The sequence below is a fragment of the Hypomesus transpacificus genome, chromosome 19 (genome assembly GCF_021917145.1).
Source record: "Hypomesus transpacificus isolate Combined female chromosome 19, fHypTra1, whole genome shotgun sequence".
Taxonomy (NCBI): Eukaryota; Metazoa; Chordata; class Actinopteri; order Osmeriformes; family Osmeridae; genus Hypomesus; species Hypomesus transpacificus.
The window spans coordinates 15268625-15286176 of record NC_061078.1 but is presented as its reverse complement, the minus strand read 5'-3'; the positions used below and the strand labels follow the sequence as shown (position 1 = coordinate 15286176).

The window sequence follows — 17552 nt, the reverse complement described above, 5'->3', positions numbered from 1 at the left end:
TTTTTGTCCTATTTCCCATACAAAATAAAGTTAGGCTACTTAAAGACACCTTACACTCATAAAGTATGTTCTAAATGGCATATATGCTGCCAATTAATAATTGATGCAACAACTTATTGTAAATGGTCAGTAGCCTAGCCTATCGATTAAGGTAGGCCACTCGGAAGCATGTACACTGTCTGCTTCATTTGATCTTGATAGGGTAAGCATTCTGTAGCAAATAATAACAATATACCCACTCTTTATTAATTAAAACTACTTGTGCATAAAAACGCACCTAAAATACAAACGTGAGCAAGGGCAGAAATCGCTATCGAATTGACATTTGCACATTCGCTAGCAAGGGAAGGATACAAACAACGAAAATCACCAGTTAACTTAATTTATATTTGCAAGAACTATAAACTAATACAATAACAGGCTTAAATGAACTGACAACATAAATTATACGACTTACAGTTCTCAAGGACGCACACACGCAATCTCAACTGCGCTGTGAAGCACGTGTCTGTGCTATTCTCCGACATGCACTCTAACCATCACTGCTGATAGACGGCCAAAAATGTTGTACAGCCCTATTTCTGATACCATGACGGCAGAAATGTTGCCCGCCACGGAAAAATCTACATAGCGGAAACACTGAAATTGCAGAAATGTAGTAGCAAGGCGCTCAAGTTTTATCAAAAGTTTGGCGTGAGATTGGCATACCTTGTTTCTTATTTTCTGTTTTTTAACTCTGCATAACTTGAGACAACGATCAACTCCGCAGAAACTAGTGTATTTCACTAGTGCTAAACGCGCTTACTCTCTTAACTTGTTGCAAATGTTAATTTCAAGACACTGTTATTTTGAATTTTGCGAATACTGACTGGTGGTGCTCCCGTAGATGGTCAGTTGTATTTCCTTCATCTGTGGCCTTCTGAATGTTTTCGGTACCCGAAAAATTCCCATACTGCAAGGTAAAGTTCCAGGAGTGCACCTCCTTTGGCTATTCTGTATACTGACTGCTTGCTCGCACCAACCGGAGGGTTACTTTCTCAGTTGTGTAAAGCCTGAGGGATTTCTGCACTTTCCGTCTTTGACAACCCCCCCCAAAAAAACAGCTCATACCGCAGCAACGGTATAGCGGAAAATTAGAGATGTATTGAAACCGTGACTTTTTCAAACAACGGTATACCTTGAAACTGGTAACCGGCCCATGGCTACTCAGAACATTTCATTTGTCCTGATTGTAGGAAGGAACTAGAGAGACAGCAAACTCCAATACTATGCAATTATTATTGTTTTCCTTTGATTTTGATGGTATTCATCCCATCAACCCATACCCCAACACTGTGCTAGCTTCTATTTGCTTAGGACTAACTTAAAGTGTTCTTTCTTTACACTAGGGGGAGCTGGTGCTTCCTCTTAGGCCCAGGAAGTCTCCCCTAAATGGCCTGTGTTGCCTCACCTTTGGCCTGGTGGTCTTCATGTCCAGCCTGGTGTTAGTGTCCATCTACGTTTACCGTTACTATTTCATACCTCAGGTAGATACAGATGTCAAACATATAATTTTGATAATGGTTGGCTGCACTGATTTATCATAGCCTACACCAGAATGTTAAACTAACCAAAGTTTGGGTATCGTTCTCAATCCAGATCCCAGAGGACAGCCTGTTTCATTGCAGGGTTCTGTATGAAGACTCTGTTTATGCTCCTCTGCGCGGGCGCCAGGAGTTGGAAGAGAATGTTGGCATATACCTCGATGACAACTATGAGCAGATCAGTGTGCCTGTACCCCACTTTGGAGGGAGCGACCCCGCCGATATCATCCATGATTTTCACCGGGTAAGAGAAGGACATGTCTCCCTGGTGGTCAACCCTGGCCATTCCTCCAGAGTAGGTGCTCACAACACTGACAGTGCCAAAGAATCCATGTGAAGAGGTCTGTCTTTAACCACTGATCAATTAACAGTAATTTAAGATTACTTTCACTTTTATACTGTTTGGAATGCTCTGAATATAATAAACAATGTTTGATCTATACCCTGCTTTATTAGCTCATGAGAACATGGAACGTCAGTGCCATTTGTAGGTGCCAATCTAAAGCCTAAACAAAGGCTATGAATGTGGCGTCTTCTGTCTGTGCTTGCGAAGGCTGTGTTGAAGATCACCCCCTAACGTTCCTGGTGGGAGTAAAAACTCCCATATTGTGATACTATTTAACTGCTCTTCATTACTGTATTCTTTGTGCAGTCCTCTGAGATGCTCAACTTGAGTGTATCAGACAGCTGCACCTTATAGATCTGTAATAAGTACGTTGATTTTGTCTTGAACTTGTGCTTAACTATTCCCTTCATTGACTTGGTACTTTCAGAGCAATTGGGTACTATCTAATACGTCTTCATTAGAGACCCAGATTGTATCTCAAATGTCCAAAGTGAATTTATGTTGAGTTCCTCTCCAGTCCTTCAATTGTCCATTTGTGAAAGTTGGGGGGCCATGGGCAAAGTTATGGAAACAAGGAGATGAATTGAGTGGCCTTAGATTATAGGATATACTTTAAGATATGGTCATACTAATAATAGTCGCACGTTGTACATTGAGGATCTTTTGAATGGCTTCAGTATGCTTGACTTGTCACTATTTTGTATTGCAGGGTTTGACTGCGTACCATGACATTGCCTTGGACAAGTGTTTTGTCATAGAGTTGAATACAACACTGGTAATGCCGCCACGTAACCTGTGGGAGCTGCTGGTCAATGTTAAGGTAAGCTCTTTGTTTGCTTGACTCCTGTTTTGAGAACTGAATAGGGATGTGGTGGTTTGTATGTGTAGAGGACAGTGTTGTATTCTGAATGTGTCCTGCAGAAGGGGACATACCTACCCCAAACGTACATCGTGCAGGAGGAGATGATGGTGACGGGCCGTGTGAGGAACATGAGACAACTGGGGCCTTTCATCAACCGGATGTGTTATGGCAGGGAGATCTACCGCCTCAAACGCCGCAACCAACACAGACGTGAGTTCACACACGAAAACCACTCCCAATCTTTTGGCATTACACACAATGTAATGCCAAGTCATGGTTTTGGCAGCTCTACATCAATGGATCCCAAGAATTATAGTGTATTCCATATTGTTTGAGTCATGGAAAATCCGTAGGCTGTTTGGTGTGAGAACAGATGACTGCTGTGAGATGACAGCAAGCATAGAGCAAACAGACATGGTTCAGTCTTAATGGACGCTTCTGCCACATAGCAGAGCAGTGTTTTCCACCGAAAGTGATTATATTTGTGATGGTATGCAGGGGTGGAGCAAGACTTTGTAAAAGAAAATTGGTGCTCAGCCCGAAGCTATGTCCTAGTATCAATTCAATGAGAGTGTAGATAGGGACTTCAATAAGTAATACTAACTTGTGATTTTACTTATTTTCATTATCATTCCTTTGAGCGCGAAATAGTTTTGAGCTTTATGTGATATAAACATTACCTTGGACTCAGTGGCGTAACTATAGGGAGTGCAAGGAGTGCAGCTGCACTAGGGCCCGTGGCGAAAGGGGGCCCGTCCTCGATCTCACCGTTAAAGTGAGACAACTTGACCGGGCCCCTTGAGGCAATCTGACCGGGCCCCTTGCACCGCTGTAAAACCGTAAGTTGAAGATCCCATATGATCCAGTGTTATCAATTCGCAAACATTTCTCAATTATGGTGTCAGTTATTCAGAATTATGAGCTATCACCTGCCCAATAAACATTTTAAAAACAGTCAGTGTTAACAACAGCAAATAATTAATTTTTCCTCATTGGCCTTTTGCTGAATGAAACAAATGTCGTTTTTATTAAGTAATATTGCCCTCGAAAAATAGCAAGGATGTCTGGGTAATATTGTTGTCAAAGATTCCCGCCCACCCACACACGATTGTTCCCATCCAGTTGTTGGAATACCACAGACAGTTGTTGTTGGGATACTACAGTTGTGTTGCATTAGCGTTTTGAAGCGAATTAGGCTACCCCATGCCATGCCCTTTAACATAAAAGTGGTTCCAGAAAGCGGCAGGAACGAAAAGAGCAATTTGTAAGTGGGGCAAAGCTGTCAAAACTATCCTCATTTGGATTGTGGCGAAGCGTGTTGAAGAGGACGCTACGTCTGACCCCCAGCTCGGCAACAGCAATGAGTGTGAAACTCAGCCACCAGGGTAGGCTAATAATTACATAACGTTTACTGTCTGGTGTATGCAGTTGACATGGCTATTAAACGTCATAAAAATGCACATATAGGCCTAGGCTACCAGGCAGCGGCCAGGTTAGATATAGTAAACTATGTGCAGGATGTAGTCGGAAAATAGCTGAAGCTAGATAGACTAAATGTAAACTAGCATATTTAACGAACATAAAATCAAATATTCACCATCGAAGTGACAGTTTTTTTTTACTAGTACCCAGATAGCACACATGACAGATCGAAACGTCATTCATAACGTCGGATAAGCCTTGGTAAATGATCAGATTTTCTTCTCATCTCTGTGCTCTATTTCAAATGTCGCAGATACGTCGGCTCATGACTGACTGTTCCATTATACTCATTCCGTGTTGTAGCAAGCATAATCTAGAGCCAGAGACTCGCGAGTCAGAGCCGTTCACTTTTGAAAACCGTCATCTATCTTCACATAGAAGGAGCAGTCGTTACCCTTAATTGTACATCATGAGTAGCCTAAATTTCCTTGCGCATCGCTAAACTGAAAACTCAATAATTTCGCCTGACGATAGGTCGGTAAGGGGCCCGTTGGTGAGATCTGCACTCGGGCCCGCCAAGTCCTTGTTACGCCGCTGCTTGGACTCACTGTTATATTTGCCAAATGTATTTAACTATGAATATTATTATATTTAACTTGACTATCAGTTTACACATTTGTGCAGAGAATTATGATTGGCCTACTTACCGTTTGTAAAATCCAGATTGATTCACCTGCCGTCTTCTCTGAGGGGAAAAAGCTGTTTGTCCCGTGCATTGATTTAGAGCAGGGGTCCCAAAACTCAGCACACGGGCCGAATCCGCCTCTTCAACGCATTTGAACCGGCTATCTGAACAATGCCAGAGACTTTTTGATGTTGTTGCCATGTAGTTAATACATTTGTACCGTTAAATTTTTTATTGCGGCGGGCTGCCGCAAATAAATCAATGTATGGGAAACACTGACAGTGTGTAAGCAAGTATGTGTTCAGCCAGTGTTGCATAGTACATTTCGTTAACAGAGCTGCCCACACACCACTCTTCCTAACCTGCAAACCCTCTGCAATCCGAGTAAAACACTCGCATTGGTGACTAAAAATTTTCTTTAATTAGCCAATGGATAGTAAATTGTTCGATTTAACTTGCCTGTGATTAAGATAGCTTGAATGAGAGCACCCGTTGTCCAGTGTTGCCGCTGGGTGGAGGGGGGTTGGGGTGTGAGTTAACAGAAGTAAAATTAGTTGTTTTACTGCTGGTCATAAACGAGTGGAGATTGCCGAAGTAACAGAATGTCGCTAGATTTGCTGCTAGTCGCTAGATACAATTAGTTGTCACTATGGAAGGTAAAATGTCGCTACACTGCCTTTTTTGCTTTTTCTCACAAAAAACTTGACGTGGTTTGACTGCACTTGTCATGCACCAAACACCCGCTCATTTGTCACCTTTCACAGAGATGGATGCATAAAAGGCAACAGTTCCAGTCTGGAGCAGAAAATGAAGAAGAAATTATTTTTGGGGCTGTGTAATGATTAAAAATTGTAATCAAATTAATCACAGGTTCCTATGGATTAATCATGATTAATTACATAGCACCGATTTTCACTGTGTTCATAAACAGCACAGAAGTACGTGCCGTTGTCTTCTGGTGACGAGTTTTTCACTGTGAAAGATTCTCTTTCTGCTACAGTCCTGGTGATTGAGAATTTGTACTCACTGACATCTCCATAGTCAGGCTTACTGTTGGGAACACTGTACACAACCTGCTTCATCCCCTGTCCTGGTAGCTGTCTGTGTCCAACACCCTTTGTGTGACTGCAGTCCATCTCAGCAGGCTGCCCCTTGATTGACCAGAGGATGCTGGGGGTCTGGGTGACATCACTCCCCTCAAAGAGACCTGGAGACACAGAGACCAAAACCAGGACATGAGGATGACTTGATAAACCACCGTTGAGGTCCACCAGCTCAGCTGGACCTGAGAATGAATCTCTCCACACTGTAGCAGAGAGAACAGTTCCTGGAAAGTACCTGCAGCCCCCAGTAGCAACACAGAGACTGGGATGACGAGAGATCATGAATGAGGATGTCAGAGCTGAACACATCTCAGCAACTGACCAGAAACATGACTGAGCTGTGCTTCTCTCTCTGGAGGGAGGAAATGACGTGAGTCTGAAGAAGCCCTCCTGATCTCCACCTCCAGTCCTGTCACCTCCTCCACCAGGTAGATACTGTTTCTCTGTGGGGCTCTTCAGACGTGTCCTCAGAACAATTCAGACTGCAGTTGAACCTCTATCAGCAGATCACCAGTGTGGTGGTGTGTGAGCGTTGATCAAAGTGCTGCTCCTGATTCCCTGGCAGACGTTAGCCCCAGGTGTAGAGAGGGAGCCAGCCTCAGACTGGCTGCTCACACACACTGATCACCACTCTTATCACAGGAGGGTTTTTGTGGAGGAGAGAGGGAGGGTGCATCACTGTGCAGACTAGCAGCACAGAAATACACTGCTCCGTCACTTGGAGAGAGTTTGGAGATGGAGAGTTTTGACTCGCTACGCCCATCTCCCTCAAAGCTGATTTGTCCTTTCACATCTTCTTCTGGATATGGAGAATCAATATACAAATAACCAAGTAGCTGGAGAGACCCATCTAAATGTTGTTTGTACCAGAGGATACGATCATAGCTTTGAATGCTGTGTGAACAAAGGATCTCTTTGTCAACAGAGTCTCCCAGGTTCTTGATCAGAGCAGAGGGGGTCTGCTGAACTGACTGACTGGCAGAGGAACCTGTGGAGAGAAACAGTGGTGGTGAGAAAACTAAAACCATGACTTAGTTTTTCTCTCTGAAATGTTGTTCTGCTCACCCTTGATGCAGGGCAGACAGAGAGAGCAGAGGATGAAGGCTAGAATCATGGTGAACAGTCTTCAGTTGTGTGACGACCTGATGACCTGCTGGCAGTCAGCATGGTCCTGTACATGAAGAGGATGAGGGCGGGGCTACCAGAGTGACATCACAACTGTCACCTCAGTACCAACATCCTCAATCTTCAAAAGTTGAGGTCTGTCTCCCCCTGCTGACTCAGTGTTCAACCCATCTCCTCATTACATACACACAATCTAACATTTCACAGCTTTAAATCCAAAGCAGCACATTCAGGGAGAGGGTGATCATCCACAATGTGGTTAGCATGGTTTCTTCCAGGCTGTCTTGCACTGAGCTACCCCCAACCCCTTCTGTGTCATCACATGGTAGTTCATGGTACCTGAAGAAGGAAGTGTTGGTTTGCTTAGGTTAACGGTTGATGATGTTGTTTGTTGATGTTGCCATGCATCAATTAAAATCTTTATTTGAATCAACATTGCACTGTAGAAGCATGTGGTCAATATGTCAACTTTATTAAGGTTCATTGGTTCAAGGTTGATAAGGTTCATGTTTGAGGAAAAGCCTGTAGATGTAGTGGAGATGATTGATTTCCCTCCAGGCGGCCGCCATGTCTGATCTGAGGCCCCAACTGAAGGTGTAGACTACGTATCCTCAAAGGCCTTTATGTTACGGTCGGCCTCTTTGTTCAGTTTCTCCACATATGCTTCAATCTCAGCCAGTCTGGCTCTTTTTTTCTCCTCTTTTGTTGCCTTCTTTTTTGGTTTTACTTTCTGCCAGAACTGTCTCCAGAAACCACGTTTCTTCTCCTTGTCTGTTTACAAGAGACAAGCATTAAATACTTCAACGTGGTCTAGAGCACACAGAATAACGATTGTCAAGCCTACAACAGTGTCTCAATTAAATCATTCTGACATCATTATATAGTACACTTTCACATCACAAAAACATTTCTTACTTGTCTCTGACTGTGCCTTATCTGACTCATCCGTCTCTGACTCTTCCTTATCTGACTCTTCAGTCTCTGTCACTTCCTTCTCTGACCCTTCCTTCTCTGTCACTTCCTTTTCTGTCACTTCCTTCTCTGACACTTCCTTCTCTGTCACTTCCTTCTCTGGCCCCCACGCATTCTTAACCTTCTCTCTGCTTTTGCGTTTCATTTCTGCATCGTCCTTCTTTACGACTGTGCAATCCTCCTTGGTATCTGCTATTTTCTCCTCCTTGAGTTTCTCTTGCCTTTTCATTTCTAGTTCCATCTCTTTTATTCTTTGCTCCTCTTCTCTCCTGTACTGACTCCTTTCCTCGATGGCTCTCCTATTCTCTTTCTCCTTTCTCCTCATGACTGCTAGTCTATGCTTCTCCTGCCACTGTCGTCTTGCCTCATCGGACTCTTGTCCGCATTCCTGCCGTTGTCTTTCCTCCTCCTCCCATCTCTTCTCTGATTCTTTCATTTTCGCATCCTCTTTCATAATTCTCTCCCTATCTTTAACCAACTCTATTTGCTTGTCCAATGTTGTTTGGAGCCAAAAGTTATCTGCAGCTTTTTCTCTCATGTCATATAACCTGGCCAACTGGGTTTTGTCCCTCTCTTTTAGTCTCTCCATTTCCGCCTCCATCCACTCTTTCTCCTTGTCTCCTTTCTCCTCATGTTGTTTGACCTCTTCCTCTGACTTTTTCTCAAGCTCTTTCTGTCTCTTCAATTCTTTCTCTTTCCATCTCCTGTCTCCTTTTTGTCTCCATCTCAGCTCCATGGCTTTTCTATGCTCTTCTCTTTGCCTCCTCTCCTCCATTTTTATTTCCATCTCTCTTTTTCTTCCCTCCTCTTGGCTTTCCGTCTCGAGCCTTTTCCTTTCCTGCTCACTGTCTTGCTCCATTTGATCCATTTCTCCAACCTCACCCCTTTTTTCCTCAGTGACCACTTGTTGTTGCTCTGTCTTCATGGCAAGTCTGTGGTCCTCTGCTTCAGTCTGCTGCTCTTCTTGATTTTCTCCCTTTTTGTCAAGTTCCCTCTGCATGTTTGCTTTGTGTCTCTCCTCCTCCCTCTCTCTCTGTAGTTCTTTCTGTCTCCCTTCCTCCTCCTGTCTCTCCTGTTCTTGCTCTCTCTCATTCTCTTTCAGTCTCTTAACTTTCCTTTGCAGGTCCTCTTCTTGTCTGGCCTCCTCTGCGCTCTCCATTTCTTTTTGTCCCTTCTCTTTCCTCTCCCCTGTCAGTTGTTCTCCCTTCATCTCAATCTCTCGATGTTTTGCAAGCCCGTCAAATCTCTCAATGTCCCTCTGATGCTCTTCTTTGTGTTTTGTTGCCTCCATCTCTTTCTGTCTTTCTTCTTCCTCTTGTCTCTCCTGTCTGTAATCTCTTTCTGTCTCTCTCTGTCTTTCAACGTACCTCTGCAGTGCTTCTGTTTCTCTTGTCTCCTCGCTCGTTTTGTCCATCTGTTTATGTCTCTCTTCCTCCTTTTCAAGTCTAATTTTATCTTTTTGACTTTCCCTCTCTCTTTTCCTTGCATTCTCTTCGAATCTTTCAATTTCCTTCCGAAGATCCTCTTTTTGTCTTGCGACCACCCTCTCTCTTTCTAATTCTCTTTGTCTCTTCATCTTCCTCTCTCGTCTCTCCTGTTCTTGCTGTCTTTTAGTCTCTTTCAGTCTCTCTATCTGTTCAAGTCTTTCAACTTCCCTTTTCAGTGCTTCTTTTTCTTTTGCATCCTCCATCTCCTGTTTGGCCTTTCTGCCAATCTTGTTCTGTCTTACTAGTTCTTTCTGAATTTCCTCTTTTTGTCTTGCGTCCTCCCTCTCTCTTTCTAGTTCTTTCTGTCTCTTTTCCTCCTCCGCTTGTCTCTCTTGTTCTTGTTGTCGTTCAATGTCTCTTTGTCTCACCTTCTCTTCAAGTCCTTCAAATTCCCTCCGAAGATCCTCTTTTTGTCTCGCGGCCTCACTCTCTCTTTCCAGTTCTCTCTGTCTCTCCTTCTCTCGTCTCTGCATCTCTTCAAATTCCCTTTTCAGTGCTTCTTTTTCTCTTGCACCCTCCATCTCCTGTTTGGCCTTTCTGTCAAACTTGATCTGTCTTTCTAGTTCTTTCTGAATTTCCTCTTTTTGTCTTGCGTCCTCCCTCTCTCTTTCTAGTTCTTTCCGTCTCTTTTCCTCCTCCGCTTGTCTCTCTTTTTCTTGTTGAAGTTCAATGTCTCTTTGACTCACCTTCTCTTCAAGTCTTTCAATTTCCCTCCGAAGATCCTCTTTTTGTCTCGCGGCCTCACTCTCTCTTTCCAGTGCTCTCTGTCTCTCCCTCTCCTTCTCTTGTCTCTGCATCTCTTCAACTTCCCTTTTCAGTGCTTCTTTTTCTCTTGCACCCTCCATCTCCTGTTTGGCCTTTCTGTCAAACTTGATCTGTCTTTCTAGTTCTTTCTGAATTTCCTCTTTTTGTCTTGCGTCCTCCCTCTCTCTTTCTAGTTCTTTCTGTCTCTTTTCCTCCTCCGCTTGTCTCTCTTGTTCTTGTTGACGTTCAATGTCTCTTTGTCTCACCTTCTCTTCAAGTCTTTCAATTTCCCTCCGAAGATCCTCTTTTTGTCTCGCGGCCTCACTCTCTCTTTCCAGTTCTCTCTGTCTCTCCCTCTCCTTCTCTTGTCTCTGCATCTCTTCAACTTCCCTTTTCAGTGCTTCTTTTTCTCTTGCACCCTCCATCTCCTGTTTGGCCTTTCTGTCAAACTTGATCCGTCTTTCTAGTTCTTTCTGAATTTCCTCTTTTTGTCTTGCGTCCTCCCTCTCTCTTTCTAGTTCTTTCTGTCTCTTTTCCTCCTCCGCTTGTCTCTCTTGTTCTTGTTGACGTTCAATGTCTCTTTGTCTTACCTTCTCTTCAAGTCTTTCAATTTCCCTCCGAAGATCCTCTTTTTTTCTCGCGGCCTCACTCTCTCTTTCCAGTTCTCTCTGTCTCTCCCTCTCCTTCTCTTGTCTCTGCATCTCTTCAACTTCCCTTTTCAGTGCTTCTTTTTCTCTTGCACCCTCCATCTCCTGTTTGGCCTTTCCGTCTAACTTCTTCTGTCTTTCAAGTTCCTTCTGATGATCTTGTTTTTGTCTTGCATCCTCCCTCGCTCTCTCTAGTTCTTTCTGTCTGTCCTCCTCTTCCAGTCTCTCTTGCGCACGCTGTCTGTCTACATATGTCTGTCTTTCATGCTCTTTTTCCAGTTTTCTTTGCAGGGCTTCCCTTTCTGTGTCCAGAGCTTTTTGTCTCTCCTTTTGTCTCCTAGCCTCTCTTTGCATCAGCTCTTCTTCTCTCCTTTCCATCTCCCTCTGCGTCTCATCCTTTCTTTTTTCTTCTAATGATTGCTCTTTCATCCGTCTCTCCATTTCTCCCCTTCCCAACACTTCTCTGCTTTTTCCTGCCCGGCACTGTGACTCTGTTGTGTTTTTTTCTTCATCTTGCCTTGCTTTTATTCTATCCTTCTCATATATTTCTTGGACCTTCTCCCTTTTCATCTCTAGAAGTTCACTTTTCAGCCCCTTGATCTCACACTGCAGTTTGTCTCTCTGCCTCTTCATGTTGTCCCGTTCTTCCACTTCCCTCCGTGTCTTGTTCTCCTTTTCTCGCAAGCTGTCCATCACAATCTGCCTTTTGTCAATATTCTGCTTTGTTCGCTTATCAACCTTTCTCTCTGTGTACATTTCATCACTGTACATCTCTCTTTCTTCCCCTCTCTTGATCACTCTCTCTCTACTGTTCTCCACCCTCTTCCTGTCCAGACGTCTATGGCAAGCACCATCGCATGCTGCTTCTTTGAGTGTCTGCACCTGCATGCATAAAAGGTCAATGAAACACCATATACAAGGTAGCCTTTGCTGTCCTCTATAAACATTTAACTCACAAATGACAAAACTGAATAGGGACACCTATGTGTCCCCATTGTAACTTTTCTGTGTGTCTCTGTGTCCCTATAGTAACTTTTTATTTTGTGTTTACGACCTTAAAGAATCTTGCAACTGATGCTAGAACACAATAATACCATTGTTTTGGGGCATAACTTTGGGTATGTGCTGAGGAAGTAGTAAGTAACATTGTCATACCTCCATCTTGAGATTCTTTATCTCAGCCTTCTTCCTGGTTTCAACATGCTGTAATTTCTCAACCAAGTTGCTCAGAGAAATATTTTTTAGTTGAAGCTCCCGGATGGTCTTCCTCAAATCCTCCACCAGGTGTTCTAGCTCGTTTATCTTCCCGCTGAATGACAAATGGTCCCATTACAACATGGTCAATATCTTTGTAGTTCACTCCACATGTCAAGTAATCCTTCCTAACATGTCTAATGCATAATCATTTTGTACCATTTAGAGTGTGCGTGTCTTGTGAAGAGGACACTTACTGGTTCATTTGAGGACGCCCCCTTGTGGCTACAGGAAGTTGACAGGGAAGTCGGTGAGACGAGAAGGAAGAGCTCTCGTCGGAGGAACTCTCAGAGTCACTGAGCCCCAGGGTGATGGTTCCAAGATAGAACCTCTCCCCTCTGCAGTAACATGGACACATCACAGGCAGCAGGTTATCAACTCATATTCAAACGCGACAGACCGGACATCACAATTGTGTTTCAACCTCTTTCCAAACACTGGCATTTAGTCTCTGTCCTGCCTTAAAACCATCATATCATCTAAACCCGAACTTCAACCCCAAACTTAGCCGTCATTTGGACGCCCGGACCTTCCTACGATTCTGTTGAGGCAACCCTGTCTTACCGTATGTTCTTCAACATCCTCATGTCTGGAATCTGTCCAGGTGAGAGTGCTCTGAAGGAGGAGGGTTCATCATCCCTGTGGAGGGAAACACACACATCCATCATGTGTTATTGTACACAGGTGACATGCAGATAGAGGTCTACATACTTAAAAGGTCTATTGCACTCAATGTACAATTTGGAAAAACACATCATCCAAATGAACATTCTGTATTCTTGTAATAAATCAACTAAAACACATCAGACGTCCAAACCATAAACTGACAACTACTGGGCTTGCAGCATAAACTCTATTTTAGTGCGGACTTACTTTCGACTCCCCCTCTTCCAAAAGAGAGCTTTGGGTAACTCTCCAGAGTAGAGAGCTACTTTCTCTCTGTTTCAACACACATACATACACACAACAACTTAGACAACATGATATCCATTGTAGATTCATATTTCATCATAACTAGAAAAGATTGTTAAAGTCTAAGAACAAAAATAATCTAAATCTCAGAAATATTTTGTAAGAAAGAACTTACATCTTCCTTGGCATTTTTCAATTCATTTTTTCTCTCCTCTGTAAAGACACACATGACAAGGGAAAGTCAATACCAAATCAAATGTTTTGTTCTGTAACAAATAAAACACTGGAAGGTCAAGATACAGGAAGCAGCAACAAGGTTTCAGCATCAACTTTATGTGAAGCTAAATGAGCATTATAAACTCCCCTTAGTAATAAATGGTACATTCTAGTCATTAGTCGCTAAATTATGAACAGCATTATTGTTACAGCACCATACAGCATGACATGGTTTAAATCTTGCTACACATTTTTTTATTTTCTTGCTGTTAGTCGTTGCGTACAATTTAGTCTGCATCTCAAATCCTTAGCAAATAATTATTTAAAACGCATTTGTTCATTCGTATTTTGTAACATTTAATGATTTAGGCTTCTTTTGTGTCTGTTTTTTCCTGTCTTTAACAAATACATTATTTTTCTTGTGTTAATTCCATCATGGTCTGCCATACATCTGCTCTCACGCATTTCAGCCATTTCTCACACCTTGTATTTCACACGACTGTTAAATATTTCTCACGCTGAGAAGTAAGGGATAACTAGTCAAGCTATTAAATCAATGGACGAGGCATACCGAGGGAAGATGTCGGTTTATATGATAGTTGTCAGTTACAGGCTACATAGTTAAATGTCAATACTGTAAAAGCATCACAGGCCCGCCCCCAGCAGTTATGTAAACCATTCCCCCCAAGCAAACGTGTATTAGAAGGAAATTCTCATCTTTGTCCTCACCTCAATACCTCCATCTTCCTGATCATGATCACAAACCGTTAGTAGCAAAAGTCACATAACAAAAATTGAATCTTCTCTGAAATGACATTAGAATGTGTGTGTTGGCAGAACATAATGTTACAAAACTTCTAAGATTAACTATGACGTCATAATGCAAAAGTTAAGAATGCGCCGCCATTGGTTAGACTGTTGGATGCAGACTGCCCCTTCCATGACATTTACATTTATGCATTTAGCAGACGCTTTTATACAAAGCGACTTCCAAGATATAGTTAGAGATAACAAGATATAGCAAGAGAGTAGGCTACCTGTGGCAAAAGCAAGCAACAATAACATATTTCGTCCATGATGGATTCTGTCGGCACGTCCCTTCAAAATTACTAAACACAATCGCTATCTGCCGTCTCACAAAACCCCACCTCACGTTGAAAAAAAACGATTAAGCAGTTGTATATCTGTTTCAGTTTGTGTTTATGTTTGTTTCTGGCTAGCTCCAGTCTTTACATCAGTCTCAGTGTTGATCATGGAGTTATTTATTCATCAGGACTTACTGCTTTTATCACTGAACAATAGGTCACTGATAATAAATACATCATGAACATTTTTTGATCTTGGTCAGTAAGCAGCATTGTGAGTTGCTGTGGAAGAGCAGGCTATAACTGTTAAACTCATTATTGGCTAAATTATGAACAGCATTATTGTTACAGCACCATGCAGCATATGACATGGTTTAAATCTTCCTGCACATTTTTTCCCCTTTACTTTCAGTTGTAGCCTACTATTGAGTCTGCATCCCAAATCCTTGGCAATAACTATTTTAAACATATTTTTTTATTCGTATTTTGTATAAATGTTATGCTTTAGGCTTCTATTGTTTCTGTGTTTTCTGTCTTACAGATACATTATTATTGTTATGTTAAGTCCATAATGGTCTGCCATATTGTTATCTAAACCTTTCTCCCCAAGCAAACATGCTTATTAATAGAAAATGTCTCAGTTGTGCCACTTAGTCTTTGTCCTCACCTCAATACCTCCATCTTCCTGATCATGATCACAAACCGTTAGTAGCTAAACCAAAAGTTAACTACATTCACTTGAATCTTCTTTGAAATGACAGTAAAACGCAGTGCTGGCACAACTTAATGTTGCAAAACTTCTGAGGTTCATGACATCACAATGAAAAGGTTTAGAATGCGTCCCCATTGGTTAGAATCTGTAGGTCGCATCAACTGAGGACTTAAGCCGAATCCCAATACTCCCCCTCACCCCTTCCACAGCTTCATTTCCTGGAGTTGGAGCAAGAACAGGAAGTGATGTAATCTGACAGTGCTGATATGATGTTGCTGGAAGTGATTCACATGTCAGATGCAGGTGTTTCACTCTGACACACAAACCACTCTTGAAGAAGAGAGGAGGGGTTTTGTAGAGAACAGGGGGATCGGCAGCACCGTGCATTTACCAGTCAGGAATCAAAAACAAAGTTCACATTCAAAGCAGACTACCACCCCCTATAGACTAATATCTGTAAGTACCCACGCATCGCATCCTCTCAAAGTAACAACCCTCAACAGAAGTAACATCTGTAGTTGTGATGACGATATCTATCTCCTCTGAGTACATTACTGTTATTGTGGTTTGATCCAGGTGTGCTGAGGGGCCTGTTGATCTCTGAAAGGTTTTTGTAGAGCGGAGCTGAGCTCTGTACCACTGTGTAGCTGGCTGCACAGAAATATTGTCCATCATCTTTAGATTGCCTCAGTTGGAGATGAAGGTAGGCTTCTTTCTTACCATCTCCACTCACATTGAAGATCCCTTGATATGGAGACTCAACAGTGGGATTTTTAAAGAAAACATACCCTATTAGTTTCAGAGCAGTGTCTCCCACTGAGCGCTGGTACCAGAGTATAGTGTCGTAATTAGGAATGTTATGACTGCAGTTCAGTTGGATCCTTTCTTCTGGCTTCCCCAGGAGAGTAAAAGGAGTTTGGTTCACCTGTTGACTGAGTGACTCTACTGTGGAGTGAGAAGAAGAGTAAAACTGATTTAGAGAATCCTTAAAGCTTGCCACACAGATTTGTTTATTCCTGTAAAACTACAACACTACAGTTGAAAGTAATTTTCCTGGTAATGTGAAAATGTGATGTCCTGTAAGCTCAGTAGGCTCACCTGTGATCCAGAACAAAAGAACAGAGAAGATAGTGAGAAGTCTGATCATGGTGACCATCAGTGCTGAGCCTGGGGGACCAACTGAGGACTCAGCATCACTTCCTGGAGTTTGAGCATGAACAGGAAGTGATGTAATCCAGCGCTGCTGACATGATGTTGCTGGATTTAATTCATACCTAAGATGCAGGTGTTTCACTCTGACACACAAACCACTCCTGGATGAGAGAGGAGGGCTTTTGTAGAGAACAGTGGTGATCTGGAGCGCTGCAGAGCTGGCAGCACAGTAATAAACTGCACTGTGGCTGTTTACACTCAGTTTCTTAATGACAAGAGAGGTGTTCTTTGCCTTGTCACCACCGAGATCCCCAGTGAAATTGAACCTTCAACGTTTGGAGTCCTGAAATTCAAATACCCGATAAGTGTGAGAGCTGTGTCCCCTGGTTTCTGGAAGTACCAGAGCATCATTGTATAATCTGTTTTACTGTGGGTGCAGACGAGCTGCACAGTATCTCCATCTCTGCTGAGGAGATCAGAGGGAGTCTGGTGGACCTCCACAGTCTGACACAGACCTGGACAGACAGGGAGAAGATATTACCACCACATGGAAACACAAGACATAAAAACACTTTATTACAATATTGAAATCATACACATTTAGCATATTGATGTGGAAATCTCAGACGGTTCTCAGATAGAAGTGGATCAAAAATAGAGTCTCAAGTCTCCAAGTTTAGTTCTCAAGGCCAAAGAGGTGGCTTGATGGTGTTTATTCAGGCAGATAGTTGTATACAAACAACACTGGTACAGAACAAAAAAAAGCAGGCAACTCCCCCCGACACTGGGTAATATAGGCAGAATATTAAACGCACACCCCTTGTCCCAAGAGATAAGATTGTGCAATATGGAACCTTCTAGAATCTTCTGGAAGATCAGTCACCCCCCCCCCCCCCCCCCCCCCCCCCCCCCCCCCCCCCCCGTTACTGCGCACGCAGCCTCAACCTTGTCTTTGGGGGCTGCGCTCCCCTCTTATCCAGTGACCAGAAATAGCATGTTCTCCAAAAACCTCCACTTTCCTCGACCAACCCAACCATGTTGTTCTCACAAACCTTCCTTCACCCTACTCAGCCCCCTCCTTACTTGAAGTCACTCTGACATGCCCGCGTCCAGGTCCCACCCTTGGGAGTCAGTAGCTCCTTAGTTTCTCCTGAGAACAGCTGGAAACACTCACTAACCATGGCAACCCCTGCTCCCTTGTCTCTTCTTGGTCCAAACTAAACTATCAGCAGTGTTCTTCATAAC

At 43.0% G+C, this 17552-nt stretch overlaps 2 protein-coding genes across 5 annotated transcripts; one reads left to right on the top strand and one right to left on the bottom strand.

Annotated features, from left to right (window-relative positions):
* Positions 1-551: 551 nt before the first annotated feature.
* Positions 552-3530, top strand: LOC124481890 (integral membrane protein 2C-like). The gene is made up of 4 exons (XM_047042172.1): positions 552-1526; positions 1639-1827; positions 2639-2749; positions 2851-3530. Exons 1-4 carry the CDS (start codon positions 1470-1472, stop codon positions 3124-3126), a joined length of 633 nt encoding a protein of 210 aa, XP_046898128.1. The 5' UTR covers positions 552-1469; the 3' UTR covers positions 3127-3530.
* Positions 3531-5771: 2241 nt separating this feature from the next.
* Positions 5772-15933, bottom strand: LOC124481861 (trichohyalin-like). 4 transcript variants are annotated; one of them, XM_047042122.1, is made up of 7 exons: positions 15111-15933; positions 13318-13355; positions 13104-13169; positions 12795-12869; positions 12428-12568; positions 12132-12285; positions 5772-6105 (listed from the first exon to the last, which is right to left on the bottom strand). In XM_047042122.1, exons 2-7 carry the CDS (start codon positions 13329-13331, stop codon positions 5977-5979), a joined length of 579 nt encoding a protein of 192 aa, XP_046898078.1. In that variant the 5' UTR covers positions 13332-13355; positions 15111-15933; the 3' UTR covers positions 5772-5976. The 4 variants fall into 4 exon arrangements, with proteins under 4 accessions (XP_046898078.1, XP_046898077.1, XP_046898080.1 ...); XM_047042124.1 differs by lacking the exon at positions 5772-6105 and adding an exon at positions 7746-7897 and having other exon boundaries at positions 15288-15932; XM_047042123.1 differs by lacking the exon at positions 5772-6105 and adding an exon at positions 7821-7897 and having other exon boundaries at positions 15111-15932.
* Between the last annotated feature and the right edge of the window lie 1619 nt (positions 15934-17552).